The 19,208-nt window shown below is 40.5% G+C and overlaps 1 protein-coding gene across 3 annotated transcripts in view; it reads left to right on the top strand.

Moving 5' to 3' along the window:
* Positions 1 to 16,474, top strand: part of gpr18 (G protein-coupled receptor 18) — a 56,023-nt gene extending 39,549 nt beyond the window's left edge. Inside the window, exons 1-3 of one of the 3 annotated variants that reach the window (XM_072914540.1) lie at positions 1,002 to 1,061; positions 10,500 to 10,630; positions 15,427 to 16,474. In XM_072914540.1, coding sequence (XP_072770641.1) covers positions 15,447 to 16,421 — 975 coding nt within the window. In that variant the 5' untranslated portion in view covers positions 1,002 to 1,061; positions 10,500 to 10,630; positions 15,427 to 15,446 and the 3' untranslated portion in view covers positions 16,422 to 16,474. Of the gene's footprint in view, positions 1 to 1,001; positions 1,062 to 10,256; positions 10,631 to 15,426 lie in introns of those variants that run through there. The other 2 variants (XM_072914539.1, XM_061970514.2) reach the window with 2 other exon arrangements.
* Positions 16,475 to 19,208: the final 2,734 nt, after the last annotated feature.

Below are 19,208 nucleotides of genomic sequence, written 5' to 3' on the forward strand. Positions count from 1 at the left end.
CATGGTATTTCTGTTCTAAATTGGCCCGCCAACTCCCCTGACCTTAGCCCCATAGAAAATCTGTGGGGTATTGTGAAAAGGAAGATGCAGAATGCCAGACCCAAAAACGCAGAAGAGTTGAAGGCCACTATCAGAGCAACCTGGGCTCTCATAACACCTGAGCAGTGCCAGAAACTCATCGACTCCATGCCACGCCGCATTAACGCAGTAATTGAGGCAAAAGGAGCTCCAACCAAGTATTGAGTATTGTACATGCTCATATTTTTCATTTTCATACTTTTCAGTTGGCCAACATTTCTAAAAATCCCTTTTTTGTATTAGCCTTAAGTAATATTCTAATTTTGTGACACACGGAATTTTGGATTTTCATTTGTTGCCACTTCAAATCATCAAAATTAAATGAAATAAACATTTGAATGCATCAGTCTGTGTGCAATGAATAAATATAATGTACAAGTTACACCTTTTGAATGCAATTACTGAAATAAATCAAGTTTTTCAAAATATTCTAATTTACTGGCTTTTACCTGTAATAATTTAGGTATCCAATCTGGAATGCCCCATGGTAGCTATAGAATATGTTTTTCTTTATTTGTTCCGACTTCAAGCAGTTACACATCATAAACACTTTTATACACAGTTTTTTTTGGCGAATCAAACGTTCCGCAAAAGTGGAAAAAAAGGTCAAGTAGGTCACAAGACAGAGCTGTTGTATTGACCAACAAGTTGGTTACCTCATTCCAGTGTGACAAAATTGTGGTTTCCCTTTCCCACGTGCGTAAGTAAGTCCTATGACCGATAGAAGTTTGTGGCTGTTTAAGTTGACATAAAAAGGCTCAGAAGGCATTAATGTGCCATAAACATGCACAGAAGTGGAGGGAAATCACAGCTGGGCCCTCCAGGGTACGATTTTAGGAGTTGTGTGCCTCGGTCAAGGACACAAAAAGCCCTGATGACTGCTGAGGGATATTCTAGTGTTTTCCTGCCAGTCTACAGGATGTATTCTTTCAACGCCAGCAGAAACTCCTTAGGGGCCAAGGTTGTCTGGTTCTGACAGGCAGGTAAACAAGAGTGTATATTACAATGCAGGGTGAACGGCTTCACTTTTACTTGTTGAGCATTCAAGAGTCTAAACTTTCCTATTAGCAGGCGCGCGAATGTCCGTGCATTGTTATAGCTAATGCATACACATTCTCCAGTTCGAAAGGAAATTAACGCATCATGCATGTACAATACTGCTTTCTAAAGTGTAAAATGTATTTTTTTTTAGATTCATTTATAAGACATATAATGACATTTGAAATGTTTAAGTGTTCAGAGGGAATGTTCTTTCTTTCTTTCTTTCTTTCTTTAGTTTATTTCGAACATGAACACACTTACATCATAATACATCACACAATTTCATATCATTTCATTTTACATCATGCCCGAAAAGGAGTAGGAAGAAGCAAAGCTTATTTAATCCTACCCCTTTCCCACTTCAAAGCGTTTACAAATATATAGAATCATTTACTGACCTTTTTATATAATAAAATAACATCTATGAATTAGTATACAACAGTTTTGTAATATGTAATTCATTAATTAATTCAGTCATTATTAGGGCTGAAACGACGCGTCGACATAGTCGACGTCATCGGTTACGTAAATACGTCGACGCCGTTTCTTGTGCTTCGACGCGTCGCATATTTACGTCACACTACCGTCATGGCGGAGCGCAAAGCAGACGATGCGAGCGGTGCGAGCGAGGGGAAAAAAGCGCGCCAAAAGTCGTCAAAAGTGTGGGAGTATTTCAATAAACGGCCTAAGAAGAAACGCTACTTTTACTCCGCTACTTTTATCTACATTCAGCTCGCTGCTCGCTACTAATTTTTATCGATCTGTTAATGCACGCTTTGTTTGTTTTGGTCTGTCAGACAGACCTTCATAGTGCCTGCCTTACTGGTGACGTTTCACTCCGTTCCACCAATCAGATGCAGTCACTGGTGACGTTGGACCAATCAAACAGAGCCAGGCGGTCACATGACCTGACTTAAACAAGTTGAAAAACGTATTGGGGTGTTGCCATTTAGTGGTCAATTGTACGGAATATGTACTGTATTGTGCAATCTACTAATAAAAGTTTCAATCAATCAATCAAAAGTGTGAAGGAAAAAAGACTATTTTTTATTTCAACCGTACATCCCGTCAAAAGCCTAAAGACTGACTGCACAGTTCCTGTCTTCACAATAAAAGTGCCGCTCCATCGCGCCGCGCTTTCAAAAAAAGAGTCTCCGAAAGCCAGCGCAAACAAGCTAGCAAGCTACGGAGTTTGCCGCCAATGTATTTCTTGTAAAGTGTATAAAAACGAATATGGAAGATGGACAAATAAGATGCCAAAAACCAACCACTTTCATATGGTATTAGACAGAAATGAGGAACTTTTTTTCTCCTCCATTTGAAAACGTGGACGATATAAGCACTGCTGTCTGTTTACAATCAATGCAAGTCATCAGAATCAGGTAATACACCAACTTATATTCTTGTCTTCATGAAAGAAAGGAATCTATATGTGTTAAACATGCATGTATATTCATTAAAACACCTTTAACATGTAAACAAAAACGGCAAAATAAATAAATATAAATTATATACTGTATATATCAATGTATGTATATATATATGTATATATATATATATATATATGTGTGTGTGTATATATATATATATATATATATATATATATGTGTGTCTGTGTGTGTATATATATATATATGTATATATATATATATGTGTGTGTGTGTGTGTGTGTGTGTGTATGTATATATATATATATATATATATATATATATATATATATATATATATATATATATATATATATATATATATATATATATATGTGTATGTTACTCATCAGTTACTCAGTACTTGAGTAGTTTTTTCACAATATACTTTTTACTTTTACTTAAGTAAATATTTGGGTGACTACTCCTTACTTTTACTTGAGTAATAAATCTCTAAAGTAACAGTACTCTTACTTGAGTACAATTTCTGGCTACTCTACCCACCTCTGCTAATAATGTTGTTGTATGCACAACGGCTAAAAACGAACATTTGAAAAGAAAACACCCGACAGCGTTCTTGACATCACCATCAACTAGTCAATCGTCCGCGTGAGTATACGTTGTCATCATTACACAAAAACATGAATGTGTCATTTGTATCTGCGTTGTAAATTCATAAACTAAAGCACCGTTTCGCTCTGAGAGGAGCGTTTGGCGTGCCTGTTCAGTGTTTACAAAGACGCGCTCCTATTTAACGCTAACGTTAATTAGTTGTGCAAATACCTTTTACAACATTAACAGTTACATATACTATGTACAAACGAACAATTAACTTTCACTTTAATCATACTATCATTGTTGTGTTATGAAGCAAAAGAAGCAATACTTTTACTTTTGTTGAAATGTTAACATTGTTGTTACAGAATATTTCGTTTTGCACTTTTTTGTATTGGATGTTTATCTTTATTTTTGCACATTTTAGCAAATAAGCAATACTTTTACTTTTGTTGAAATGTTTACACTGTTGTTATAGAATATTTCCGTTTTGCACTTTTTTGTATTGGATGTTTATCTTTATTTTTGCACATTTTAAAGCAAAATAAGCAATACTTTTACTTTTGAAATGCTTATACTATTGCAGAATATTAAGATTGCACTGGGTGTTTACTTTTATATTTGCACATTAAAAAGCAAATAAGCTACTTTTAATTTTGTTAAATGTTAAAAGTTTTAAATGTTTACATTGTTACAGAATATTTTGTCATGTTGTTGTCAATGTTGACTGAGTGGCCATACTTTTTTTTTTGTAAATAAAAGCCATGCCTTTTGAAAAAACTGGCCTACATTTATTTTTTCATCTTCATTTTAAATAAAAAAAATAATCGGTAAAAGGAAAAATAATCTATAGATTAATCGAAAAAATAATCTATAGATTAACCGATTAATCGAAAAAATAATCTATAGATTAATCGATAGAAAAATAATCGTTAGCTGCAGCCTTAGTCATTATTAACATACTGAGATGAAGAATATCTTATTTTCAATAAGGTTGAAAGTATTTCTCATAATTCTTCTTTTTTGTACTCTGTAAGCACTATTATTTTGAACAACCTCTTAAACTGGATCATATCAGTACAATTTTTAACTTCTTTACTTAATCCATTCCATCATTTAATTCCACATACTGATATGCTAAAAGTTCTAAGTGTTGTACGTGCATATAAATGTTTTAAATTATTTTTTTCCTCTAAAAGGTTATATTTCTCCTCTTTAGTTGAGAAGAATTGTTGTACATTCTTTGGTAGCAGGTTATAGTTTGCTTTGTACATCATTTTAGCTGTTTGCAATTTTACCAAATCACCAAACTTGAATATTTCTGACTTAATAAATAAATGTTCTCTATATCCAACATTATGTATTATTCTAACTGATCTTTTTTGTAACACGGTTAGCGAATGTAGCGCACATTTGTAGTTATTTCCCCATATTTCTGCACAATAACTCAGATATGGTAACACTAGCGAGCAGTAGAGAATATGTAGTGATTTCTGGCCCAGGACATATTTTGCTTTATTCATTCATTCATGTTTATTTTTTATTTAGAATTTCAGAAAATACATATTTTCTGCAATAAAATAAATTAATTCCTAATTACTCCAATCAGTATTAAATGCAATTCAATTGTAATTAATGTTTTTTTTTTTTTTTTTTTTAGTTATTTTTCCAGTATACCACATTTATTTTTATTTTTAGGTATTCCACGTAATTACAGTATGGAGTTTTATTTTGAATTCCTGAAAATATTTGTAAATATCAATATATTAAAGTATATTAAATAAAAAAAATCAATCATATTTTTCCTGGATATAATGAAAGTTGCTTCATTGATTTTATGAAAAATCCTACAGTATTTTTTTTTAAATTATTAATTTGTATTATTTGTATGTATTAATAATTAGGGCCCGCATGGCCCATTGCATAAGTACTCCCACAGGGAGTCCTTATGCAATGGGACATAAGGACCTATTGAATTTGTAAGGTTTTATTCTTTCTTTATTATTATTCTTCCGCCGCCTCTTTGAGCACTAATTTGACCCACTTAACATGCTTCAAAACTCACCATATTTGACCCACACATCAGGACCTGCGAAAATTGTCTTTTAATAAAAAAAACGAACCCCAAAACTCAAAATTGCGCTCTAGCGCCCCCTAGGAAAGAAAAAAAACTAGACTGCCTGTAACTCCCACTAGGAAGGTCGGAGAGACATGAAACAAAAACCTCTATGTAGGTTTGACTTAGACCTAGTTTTCATAATTGTATATCCTCGGGCAAAAATCAACAGGAAGTTGGCAATTCCCCCTTCAAGACAAAAAAGTACTAAAAACAGTCACTTTTGCCTTTTTGAGCTGTAATTTGACCCCCTTAACACGCTTCAAAACTCACCAAACTGAACGCACACATCAGGACTGGCACAAATTGTGATCTAATAAAAAAAACCTAACCCCAAATTTAAAAATTGCGCTCTAGAGCAATTTTTGAATAAAACGGAGAAAAAAACTGCTCCTCGGAAGAAAAAAAAATGACAAAACTGCCTGTAACTCCCACTGGGAAGGTCGGAGAGACATGAAACAAAAACCTCTATGTAGGTTTGACTTAGACCTAGTTTTCATAATTGTATATCCTCGGGCAAAAATCAACAGGAAGTTGGCAATTCCCCCTTCAAGACAAAAAAGTACTAAAAACAGTCACTTTTGCCTTTTTGAGCTGTAATTTGACCCCCTTAACACGCTTCAAAACTCACCAAACTGAACGCACACATCAGGACTGGCAAAAATTGTGATCTAATAAAAAAAACTAACCTCAAATTTAAAAATTGCGCTCTAGAGCAATTTTTGAATAAAACGGAGAAAAAAACCTGCTCCTCGGAAGAAAAAAATGACAAAACTGCCTGTAACTCCCACTGGGAAGGTCGGAGAGACATGAAACAAAAACCTCTATGTAGGTTTGACTTAGACCTAGTTTTCATAATTGTATATCCTCGGGCAAAAATCAACAGGAAGTTGGCAATTCCCCCTTCAAGACAAAAAAGTACTAAAAACAGTCACTTTTGCCTTTTTGAGCTGTAATTTGACCCCCTTAACACGCTTCAAAACTCACCAAACTGAACGCACACATCAGGACTGGCAAAAATTGTGATCTAATAAAAAAAACCTAACCCCAAATTTAAAAATTGCACTCTAGAGCAATTTTTGAATAAAACGGAGAAAAAAACTGCTCCTCGGAAGAAAAAAATGACAAAACTGCCTGTAACTCCCACTGGGAAGGTCGGAGAGACATGAAACAAAATCCTCTCCGTAGGTCTCACTTAGACCTACATTTCATAAATTGACAACCCCCAGCAAAAATCTACAAGAAGCTTGCTATTCCCCCTTCAACACAACATTTTTGCAAAAAACGGTCACCTTTCTTCAAACATTATCTCCTCTGAGCGTGTTTGTTGTTTCGGCTTCAAACTAACACAGGAGAGAGATTGAACCCTTTTGATTAAAAGTTATCGAAAGAGTTTTAATACCGGCTCCGGTTTTGATTTTATGACCCTTCAAAGAGCCGCTGCGCTGATGCTGCTGTTTTTTTCAAGAAGGCTGCTTAAAAGCAGGAAGCACCAGCGTGCCCACACAATGCAGACAAGGTAGGTACACTACACAAAAGTATTGGGACAATTCGGACTAAAAGTAGACAAAAGTATTGGGACACTTAGGACTAGCACCTGCCAAATATGCGGGCCCGACCAATGCTGCTTGCAGCTTTAATTATATTGTTGTATTGTTTTACTGTGTATGTGGGGATTTATGTTACATTATAAATATATTTTGATGCAAAAAATAAAATATCCCTCAAAAATAGTGCTCAATACATATAAATTAATGTACAAATACATATACATTGAAATTATTGTACAGACGCTGTTCAATTTAGAAGGTTGGTTTCACTGCAGTGATTCCTTTCAACCTCTAGAGGGCGGCATATACCAGGTTGACAGAGGGGGCTTGCCAGTAGAAGCTTTAAGTGTAATTATTGACTTGCAGACACAATAAAATATTTATACACATGTATTTTATTAGATTAAGTGGAGGAGTGACACACAGTGAGACCTTGACAAACCCGTAAAGCACTTATACACGCATATATAGTGCAGTTTATAAGTGCAACGATAAATGATTATTTATGGCATGGAAGACTTACTAAAAGCAAGCACATGACAAGTATCAAAGGGATACCAAAAAAAAAACACACACCATCGCAGACAGGCTGTTGTCATAACAACATATTGCAGTGAACACAAAGTACCATCTGCTCGGAGGCTTTTTAAGACTCATTGAGAGGACAAGCCGATAGATAATTAGGAATAAGAATGAACCCGCTTCCATGTAAATAACAACCGTGCTAGATATTGAAACTAAGCTGTGGTTTTAAGACAACTTACGTGCCGACACATCTGTGTATCCTAAGATGGAGGAAGTACTGCGCTGCCTCAAAAGGTTGACACGAGTACAGCAATTTTAGAATGTTTAAAAGTGAGAAGGAAGTTGACATGTCTTCCAGGTAGAAATGGCCCAATTTCAGGGTCTTAAACATGTCTCATTGTTGTTGTTTTTGTTGCGTTTTGGACCAGTTGTTCCTCCCAGGGAATTCAAGTCACAATTCGCTCCCAAGTTCTTTCCGACACTTAAAGCTGAGTTGAAAACCCACCAGAGACAGAATAGGTATTTTGTTGTATATATTCTCAAAGCTTTGACAATATACATTTTAGATTGAGACCAGTCTATCCCTAGAACCTTCTATCCCGCACACCCAAAATGGTCTCCCTTCCCAACGCCAAAAAAACCTCTCTTCCCTTCCACCTCCCTAGCCATAACAAAAGCACAACGTCTCCCTAGCCATAATACATTCCAAAGAACTCAAGGTTAACACACAGAGTTTGCTTGCTGACAGAGCATCAAGAGAAGAAGTGGAAAAGACGAGCTGTTTTCAAATATGACAAAGAAATGGAAGAAGTACAACTTAAATTCGGATATATGTAAATATCTGCCTCCGACAGGTGTTCCGATGTTGTTGTTTTTTACAAAGTTTCCTTTTTATACTTTTTACTCATTTCGGCGGAGGAAACTCATTTCGGCCGCTTGTACCCGTGATCTTGTCCTTTCGGTCATGACCCAAAGCTCATGACCATAGGTGAGGATGGGAACGTAGATCGACCGGTAAATCGAGAGCTTTGCCTTCCGGCTCAGCTCCTTCTTCACCACAACGGATCGATACAGCGTCCGCATTACTGAAGACGCCGCACCGATCCGCCTGTCGATCTCACGATCCACTCTTCCCCCACTCGTGAACAAGACTCCGAGGTACTTGAACTCCTCCACTTGGGGCAAGATCTCCTCCCCAACCCGGAGATGGCACTCCACCCTTTTCCGGGAGAGAACCATGGACTCGGACTTGGAGGTGCTGATTCTCATCCCAGTCGCTTCACACTCGGCTGCGAACCGATCCAGTGAGAGCTGAAGATCTTGGCCGGAGGAAGCCATCAGGACCACATCATCTGCAAATAGCAGTGACCTAATCCTGCAGCCACCAAACCAGATCCCCTCAACGCCCTGACTGCGTCTAGAAATTCTGTCCATTAAAGTTATGAACAGAATCGGTGACAAAGGGCAGCCTTGGCGGAGTCCAACCCTCACTGGAAACGGTCCGACTTACTGCCGGCAATGCGGACCAAGCTCTGACACTGATCATACAGGGAGCGAACTGCCACAATAAGACAGTCCGTTACCCCATACTCTCTGAGCACTCCCCACAGGACTTCCCGGTGTACACGGTCGAATGCCTTCTCCAAGTCCACAAAGCACATGTAGACTGGTTGGGCAAACTCCCATGCACCCTCAAGGACCCTGCCGAGAGTATAGAGCTGGTCCACAGTTCCACGACCAGGACGAAAACCACACTGTTCCTCCTGAATCCGAGGTTCGACTATCCGGCGTAGCCTCCTCTCCAGTACACCTGAATAGACCTTACCGGGAAGGCTGAGGAGTGTGATCCCACGATAGTTAGAACACACCCTCCGGTTCCCCTTCTTAAAGAGAGGAACCACCACCCCGGTCTGCCAATCCAGTGGTACCGCCCCCGATGTCCACGCGATGCTGCAGAGTCTTGTCAACCAAGACAGCCCCACAGCATCCAGAGCCTTAAGGAACTCCGGGCGGATCTCATCTACTCCCGGGGCCTTGCCACCGAGGAGCTTTTTAACTACCTCAGCAACCTCAGCCCCAGAAATAGGAGAGCCCACCACAGACTCCCCAGGCACTGCTTCCTCATAGGAAGACGTGTTGGTGGGATTGAGGAGGTCTTCGAAGTATTCCCTCCACCGATCCACAACATCCGCAGTCGAGGTCAGCAGAACACCATCCTCGCCATACACGGTGTTGATAGTGCACTGCTTTCCCTTCCTGAGGCGGCGGATGGTGGTCCAGAATTGCTTCGAAGCCGTCCGGAAGTCGTTTTCCATGGCCTCACCGAACTCCTCCCATGTCCGAGTTTTTGCCTCTGCGACCGCTGAAGCCGCACACCGCTTGGCCTGTCGGTACATGTCCGCTGCCTCAGGAGTCCTATGAGCCAAAAGAACCCGATAGGACTCCTTCTTCAGCTTGACGGCATCCCTCACCGCCGGTGTCCACCAACGGGTTCTAGGATTACCGCCACGACAAGCACCAACTACCTTGCGGCCACAGCTCCAATCAGCCGCCTCGACAATAGAGGCGCGGAACATGGTCCATTCGGACTCAATGTCCAGCACCTCCCTCGTGACATGTTCAAAGTTCTTCCGGAGGTGGGAATTGAAACTCTCTCTGACAGGAGACTCTGCCAGACGTTCCCAGCAAAACCCTCACAATGCGTTTGGGCCTCAACAACATATTCAACTGAATATGTTGTTGAAAATGATTTGCAAATCATTGCATTCCATTTACATCTAACACAATTTCCCAACTCATATGGAAACGGGGTTTGTACATCATCAATGCGGGCCTTGAGCCTCGCACCTAAAAAGCTACGCTCTCTGCATCCATTAAGTGGCCACTGCAGTAAAAAAAAAAAAAGAACATTTCACAGCAACCGCCATGAAGTGTCTATTACGGTCGTCTTATTTCCTGTTTATACGGCAACTGCCTCAACATCCTGTTTTTAATTACTTCTCTCCCGCAGCAGATGCTTCTCGCGAGCAAACCTGCTGTGGATGACTCCCCCGAGAGCTAATGTGCTGTGACAGACCCCACTTTTCCAATCAATAACTCGCCCTAAATCTGCCATCGCTCTGCCTGGCAAAGACGCCACACCGCTCCCCCTCACACACACACACACACACACACACACACTTCTAACTGTGCATCTTTTTCTTCAAGGGGGGTGTAATTGCGGACGCAGGCGGAGAAAGTGTTCACACAGGAAGTGACGTCTCTGGGCCTCGCGCTTCCTTATTTTGACTGCTGGCTGTTCACTGGTGCAAAGGAGCGCTTATTGCGGAATTTGTGAGGTAAGTTGCAGCATTTTGTGACCACTTGTGACCCGTCGAGATGAGGCCTTCTTAAAATAATACCTACTTTCCTTGTCGTGTTCTCATTCGTCAAATGTAACCTTTATGTCCTTAAATATGTCATGTGATAGGTTTTCTCATATTTGATCTCCTTCAGTACAGTACATGACAGTCAATATTTATAATAGTAAACAGATTTGGTCACATGATTTTTCTTCAATGACAGTTTGTTCCACCACACAACAATTTAAACTTATCATTCAGATCATATAAAGGTGGCACATATAGTCCGCAGTTGAGTTTTAATCTATTAAAGACATGAACGGAAGAATGAAATTGCACTGTTTGTTCCTTCGTCGCGGTGAAATGTGTCGTTGTATGTGTTAATGACACATGGTTTCCTTGTGATGCTCAAAAGTACAGTAGTCACCCACTCTCCTCGTTTTAGCAGCTTGTTTTTAATTTCAATAATGGTTTCACTTTCACTTGGAGCTAAAAATAAAATGTCTTCCTGTGGTATTTTGTATGTAGAAGCACTCACCCTATCTGCAGGGCAGAATTACTAATATATATATATATATATATATATATTATATATATATCGCGGCTGAACTGGACATTGAGGACAGGGTGGACGCCACAGCCAACAAGGAAGCCTTCATCACATTGAAGGACCACAAACCCAACTTCGCAAATAACCCAACATGCCGACTAATAAACCCAACTAAATCTGAAATAGGAAAAATCAGCAAAATAATCCTGGACAGAGTCAACACAAAAATCAAGGACAAAACACCACTCAACCAATGGAGAAATACAGCAGCAGTAATCAAATGGTTCAACAACATCCAAGACAAACAACAGCACAACTTTATCTCCTTTGATATCGAGGAATTTTACCCTTCCATCACGCAAGACCTACTGACTCAAGCACTAGACTTCGCCTCAGACTACGACTCAATCACAGGCAACGAAAGAAACATCATCATCCACGCAAAAAACTCCATTCTCATCCACAACAGTACACCATGGCAAAAAAAGAACAATGCAACATTTGACGTCACTATGGGAAGTTTTGACGGAGCAGAAACGTGTGAACTCGTTGGGAGTTTCCTCCTCTCCCAGCTCGCTAGCCTCAATCTGAACCTTGGTATTTACCGTGATGACGGACTGGCAGTGTGTCGCGCCTCAAGGAGCAGCGAGAATACCAAGAAGCGCATATGCCAAATTTTCAAAGAGAACGGCCTACGGATCACGATTGAAGCCAACAAGCAAACCGTCAACTTCCTTGACGTCACTTTCAACCTGAGAAATAACAGCTACCAACCATTCACGAAACCCAACACAACACTCCAATACGTGCACCATGACAGCAACCACCCACCCACCACCACGAAAAGAATACCTACCGGAATCAATAAAAGGCTATCGATGCTGTCATCTAGCAAAGCTGAATTTGACCAAGCAACCCCCCCGTACCAAAAAGCCCTTGATGAAAGCGGATACAATTTCACCCTCACCTATGAACCCACGCCAGGAAACCAGCCAAAAAAGAACAGAAAACGAAACGACATCATCTGGTACAACCCCCCATACAGCAAAAACGTCTCAACTAACATTGGACACAAATTCCTCAATCTGATTGACAAACACTTTCCCAAAGACAACACCCTAAGAAAAGTATTCAACAAGAACAACATTAAATTGAGCTACAGGTGCATGAACAATATACGACAAATCATCTCAAACCACAACAAAACAATTGCAAATGAGCCGTCGGCCCCCAGACAGAGCGACTCCAAAACCAACAAAGGCTGTAACTGTCGAAAGAAACCTGATTGCCCTCTCAACGGGGGGTGCTTACAAACATCAGTTGTCTACCAATCTAAGGTAATACGCAAGGACATTAACACATCCGACACATATGTAGGATTAACCGAGGGAGAATTCAAAACCAGATGGAACAATCACAAGGCTTCTTTCAGGAACAAAAACCTGCGAAATACCACAGAACTCAGCAAACACATTTGGGACCTCAAAGACAATAATGTTGAATATTCAATAACATGGCAAATTCTTGCATCCAGCACACCTTACAATAGTGGTAATAAAAGATGCAACCTATGCTTGAAAGAGAAACTGTTTATTATTTACCGTCCAGACCTGTCATCCTTCAACAAGCGCAGCGAAATTGTAACAGCATGCCGCCATAGACGGAAACACCTCCTAGGTAACACATGAGCCAATCACCACGCCCCTACGCCAGCCTGTACCCACCCACTCTGTGCCCTATATAAACCATGGTATGCGAATGCTCCCATTAAAATCTCCTGATGATTGAGGGTACCCCCCCTCATGAAACAGGCCTGTAGAGATGAAATAGTCTTGTGATTTTTTTTCCCACACATACATATACATACATACATATATATATATATATATATACATATATATATATATATATATATATATATATATATATATATATATATATATATATATATATATATATATATATATATATATATATATATGTGTGTGTGTGTTTATCTCAGTTAGTAGTATAGTATTAACTACAGTGTTGGTTCAAGAGTGATATATTTTTTTTAAAATACTTTTCAAAAAATGTATGGTCTTATTAAACTAGTATCAATCCACTTTGGATACTGTCCGGGTATTAATATTATCGATATTTGAATTGTCCACCTCTACATTTACAGCAAAAATATGTGTGTAATATATTTGTGAAAATAAACAGAATATATATATATATATATATATATATATATATATATATATATATATATATATATATATATATATATATATATATATATATATATATATATATATATATATATATAATATATTCTGTTTATTTTCACAAATTATTATATATATATAATAGGGCCCCAAGTGGAGGAGTTCAAGTACCTCGGAGTCTTGTTCACGAGTGAGGGAAGAGTGGATGGTGAGATCGACAGGCGGATCGGTGCGGCGTCTTCAGTAATGCGGACGCTGTATCGATCCGTTGTGGTGAAGAAGGAGCTGAGCCGGAAGGCAAAGCTCTCAATTTACCGGTCGATCTACGTTCCCATCCTCACCTATGGTCATGAGCTTTGGGTTATGACCGAAAGGACAAGATCACGGGTACAAGCGGCCGAAATGAGTTTCCTCCGCCGGGTGGCGGGTCTCTCCCTTAGAGATAGGGTGAGAAGCTCTGTCATCCGGGGGGAGCTCAAAGTAAAGCCGCTGCTCCTCCACATCGAGAGGAGCCAGATGAGGTGGTTCGGGCATCTGGTCAGGATGCCACCCGATCGCCTCCCTCGGGAGGTGTTTAGGGCACGTCCGACCGGTAGGAGGCCACGGGGAAGACCCAGGACACGTTGGGAAGACTATGTCTCCCGGCTGGCCTGGGAACGCCTCGGGGTCCCACAGGAAAAGCTGGACGAAGTGGCTGGGGAGAGGGAAGTCTGGGCTTCCCTGCTTAGGCTGCTGCCCCCGCGACCCGACCTCGGATAAGCGGAAGAAGATGGATGGATATATATATATATATACACACATATATATATATATATATACATATATAGACAGAGCGACCCCAAAACCAACAAAGGCTGCAACTGTCGCAAGAAACCTGATTGCCCTCTCAACGGGGGGTGCTTACAAACATCAGTTGTCTACCAATCTAAGGTAACACGCAAGGACATTAACACATCCGACACATATGTAGGATTAACCGAGGGAGAGTTTAAAACTTTCAGGAACCAAAACCTGCGGAATACCACAGAACTCAGCAAACACATTTGGGACCTCAAAGACAATAATGTTGAATATTCAATAACATGGCAAATTCTTGCATGCAGCACACCTTACAATAGTGGTAATAAAAGATGCAACCTATGCTTGAAAGAGAAACTGTTTATCATATACCGTCCAGACCTGTCATCCCTCAACAAGCGCAGCGAAATTGTAACAGCATGCCGCCACAGACGGAAACACCTCCTAGGTAACACATGAGCCAATCACCACGCCCCTACACCAGCCTGTACCCACCCACTCTGTGCCCTATATAAACCATGGTATGCGAATGCTCCCATTAAAATCTCCTGATGATTGAGGGAACCCCCTCATGAAACAGGCCTGTAGAGATGAAGTAGTCTTGTGATTTTTTTTTTTTTTCCCCACACATACATATATATATATATATATATATATACATACATACAAACACACACACATATATATATATATACTGTATATATATATAAAAAAAAAATATATATATATAAAAAATATATATATATATATATAAAAACATATATATATATATATATATATTTATTTATTTTTTTTATATATATATATATATATTTTTTTTTTTTTTTTTTTTTTTTTTTTTTGCATATATATATTTTTTATTTTATTTTTTATTTCATTGTTTTTAGCAAAATAGAAAAAATCTAAACAGATATTTGTAAAAAAACATTATATTTCAAAAAATATAGTCTCATGACACGAGTATCAAGCCAATTCCGATACTGCCATGGTATCGTAATATCGACATTCGAACCACCCATCTCTAGTGGTTTTCAGTCATGGTGAGGTCATCAAACCTATCACCTGCCTTTTTTTTTTTAGGTAGGGCGCTTATTTGCTCAAGTGGAGGAACTTGGTGATTCATTGGCTTACGGCATCTTTTCAAGAGAAATAATGTTTGAAACCGTTTGTGACATTTTAAGTATTGAACAAAACTTCTTACCTGGTGTCACACTTTTTGCTGTTTTTTTCTGCAGAATTTGAGCTACAATTGACCATGACGCTCTCTCCTAACTCATCTCGGCTTCCGGATGAGTACCGCACGGCTGGCCTGGTCTTCTATTGCTTCATCTTCGTCAGCGGCGTCATGGTCAACCTCAGCGCTTTATGGGTTTTCGCCCTGACCACCAAGAAGAAGAGCACCATCACCGTCTACATGACCAACGTGGCGCTGGTGGACCTCACCTTCATCCTGCTTCTCCCCTTCCGGATGGTCTACCTCCACTTGGACTTCTGGCCCCTCGGCGATATTTTCTGCCGCGTCAGCGCCGCCGTCACGGTCTTCTACCCGTGCATCGCCATGTGGCTCTTCACTCTCATCAGCGCCGACCGATACATGGCCATCGTGCAGCCCAAGCACGGCAAGGAGCTGAGGAACGTGCCCAAGACGGTGGCAGCGTGTGCCGGGGCGTGGCTAATGACCCTGGGCGGCACCGCACCGTTGCTTTTCTCCGGCGGGAGCGACCGCGACGGCAACTTCACCACCTGCTTCAAAATGCAGGATGTCATCTACCTGCGACGCCAAGACTCCGTCAACTTCGCCCGCGTGGCCTTCTTCTTCCTGCTGCCCGTCTGCGTCATGATCGGTTGCTACGTGGTGGTCGTGGACAACCTGATCCACGGGCGCACCTCCAAGCTGAAACCCAAAGTGAAGAGGAAGTCCATCAAGATCATCATCACGCTCATCCTGCAGGTTTTGGTTTGTTTCGTGCCGTTCCACGTGTGCTTGTTGCTGCACTTGCTGGGCGTGGACAAAGGCGAGGCCTTCTGGACGTGGGCCGTGTTCTCCACGTTCCTCATGAACCTGAGCACGGTTCTGGACGTCATTCTGTATTACATCGTCTCCAAGCAGTTCCAGGACAGGGTGATCAGCGTGATGCTGTACAGGAACTACCTGCGCAGCGTCAGGAGGAAGAGCAGGCACACGGGCAGCCTGCGATCCTTGAGCAACGTGACCAGCGCCATGGTTTGAAACTTAGCCTGCTTATCTTGTAAAAAGGTGCAATAGTTATTGTACAGGTAAAAGCCAGTAAATTAGAATATTTTGAAAAACTTGATTTATTTCAGTAATTGCATTCAAAAGGTGTAACTTGTACATTATATTTATTCATTGCACACAGACTGATGCATTCAAATGTTTATTTCATTTAATTTTGATGATTTGAAGTGGCAACAAATGAAAATCCAAAATTCCGTGTGTCACAAAATTAGAATATTACTTAAGGCTAATACAAAAAAGGGATTTTTAGAAATGTTGGCCAACTGAAAAGTATGAAAATGAAAAATATGAGCATGTACAATACTCAATACTTGGTTGGAGCTCCTTTTGCCTCAATTACTGCGTTAATGCGGCGTGGCATGGAGTCGATGAGTTTCTGGCACTGCTCAGGTGTTATGAGAGCCCAGGTTGCTCTGATAGTGGCCTTCAACTCTTCTGCGTTTTTGGGTCTGGCAATCTGCATCTTCCTTTTCACAATTCCCCACAGATTTTCTATGGGGCTAAGGTCAGGGGAGTTGGCGGGCCAATTTAGAACAGAAATACCATGGTCCGTAAACCAGGCACGGGTAGATTTTGCGCTGTGTGCAGGCGCCAAGTCCTGTTGGAACTTGAAATCTCCATCTCCATAGAGCAGGTCAGCAGCAGGAAGCATGAAGTGCTCTAAAACTTGCTGGTAGACGGCTGCGTTGACCCTGGATCTCAGGAAACAGAGTGGACCGACACCAGCAGATGACATGGCACCCCAAACCATCACCCAACCATGCAAATTTTGCATTTCCTTTGGAAATTGAGGTCCCACAGTCTGGAGGAAGACAGGAGAGGCACAGGATCCACGTTGCCTGAAGTCTAGTGTAAAGTTTCCACCATCAGTGATGGTTTGGGGTGCCATGTCATCTGCTGGTGTCGGTCCACTCTGTTTCCTGAGATCCAGGGTCAACGCAGCCGTCTACCAGCAAGTTTTAGAGCACTTCATGCTTCCTGCTGCTGACCTGCTCTATGGAGATGGAGATTTCAAGTTCCAACAGGACTTGGCGCCTGCACACAGCGCAAAATCTACCCGTGCCTGGTTTACGGACCATGGTATTTCTGTTCTAAATTGGCCCGCCAACTCCCCTGACCTTAGCCCCATAGAAAATCTGTGGGGTATTGTGAAAAGGAAGATGCACAATGCCAGACCCAAAAACGCAGAAGAGTTGAAGGCCACTATCAGAGCAACCTGGGCTCTCATAACACCTGAGCAGTGCCAGAAACTCATCGACTCCATGCCACGCCGCATTAACGCAGTAATTGAGGCAAAAGGAGCTCCAACCAAGTATTGAGTATTGTACATGCTCATATTTTTCATTTTCATACTTTTCAGTTGGCCAACATTTCTAAAAATCCCTTTTTTGTATTAGCCTTAAGTAATATTCTAATTTTGTGACACACGGAATTTTGGATTTTCATTTGTTGCCACTTCAAATCATCAAAATTAAATGAAATAAACATTTGAATGCATCAGTCTGTGTGCAATGAATAAATATAATGTACAAGTTACACCTTTTGAATGCAATTACTGAAATAAATCAAGTTTTTCAAAATATTCTAATTTACTGGCTTTTACCTGTATTTACCTGGATGCAATTTACACTCGCGGCGTGGCAGCGCTGCCGTCTGGGTGACAACATCTGTGTGCCGAGCTGATGTAGCCACCTGGGAGACTTTAGAGCGTCTCTGCACAAAAACACAAAAACAACACAAGGTGTTAGTGAGCACGCTAGTGCAAATTGGGCTCCCAATCATTAAAACGTAGCCTGCAGTAATGTTTTTCTTTGTCATCACACAGAGACTTGTAGAAACAACTGGTGTAAATTATGCAGAATTCTATAAAAGCTACTGCTTCTATTAAACTTTTATTGAGCAAATCAGCTGCTTGTTTTAGTAATCTTCTCAAACTAAGTGTTACCCAGTGTTTGCCATATTCATTTATTTGTGGTGGCTTGTGTCGGAGGCAGACATTTACATATATCCGAATTTAATTTGTACTTCTTCCATTTCTTAGTCATATTTGAAAACAGCTCGTGTTTTCCATTTCTTCTCTTGATGCTCTGTCAGCAAGCATACTGTGTGTGTTAACCTTGAGTTCTTTGGAATGTGTTTTGACTAGCATTTGTTTTGTCTACAGAGATGGGACGAGAGAGAGGGTGGTGGGATCGGGAAGACAGACCATTTTGGGAGGCGCAATAGAATGTTCTAGGGTTAGACTGGTCTCAATCAATGTATATTGGCAAAGCTTTGAGAATATACAACAAAATACCTATTCTGTCTCTGGTGGTTTTTCAACTCAGCTTTAAGTGTCGGAAAGAACTTGGGAGCGAATTGTGACTTGAATTCCCTGGGAGGAACAACTGGTCCAAAACGCAACACTTGGCACGGATACATTTGGACCGCTACAGATAGATGCGGGAAAGGGTAGCGGGATATAGGCCAGTGGTTCTTAACCTTGTTGGAGGTACCGAACCCCACCAGTTTCATATGCGCATTCACCGAACCCTTCTTTAGTGAAAAATAAAATTCAAAGACAAAGTTATATGTTTTTGGTAACACTTTAGTATGGTGAACATATTCTAAGTAACAAAGACTTAATTTAGAGTTATTTGGACACTAGGGGAACATATTCTCAGTAATAAAGACTTAATTTAGAGTTATTTGGCTAGGGTTAGGGCATACTTGCCAACCTTGAGACCTCCGATTTCGGGAGGTGGGAGGTGGGGGGCGTGG

Source organism: Nerophis lumbriciformis, linkage group LG13 (genome assembly GCF_033978685.3).
Source record: "Nerophis lumbriciformis linkage group LG13, RoL_Nlum_v2.1, whole genome shotgun sequence".
Classification (NCBI taxonomy): domain Eukaryota; kingdom Metazoa; phylum Chordata; class Actinopteri; order Syngnathiformes; family Syngnathidae; genus Nerophis; species Nerophis lumbriciformis.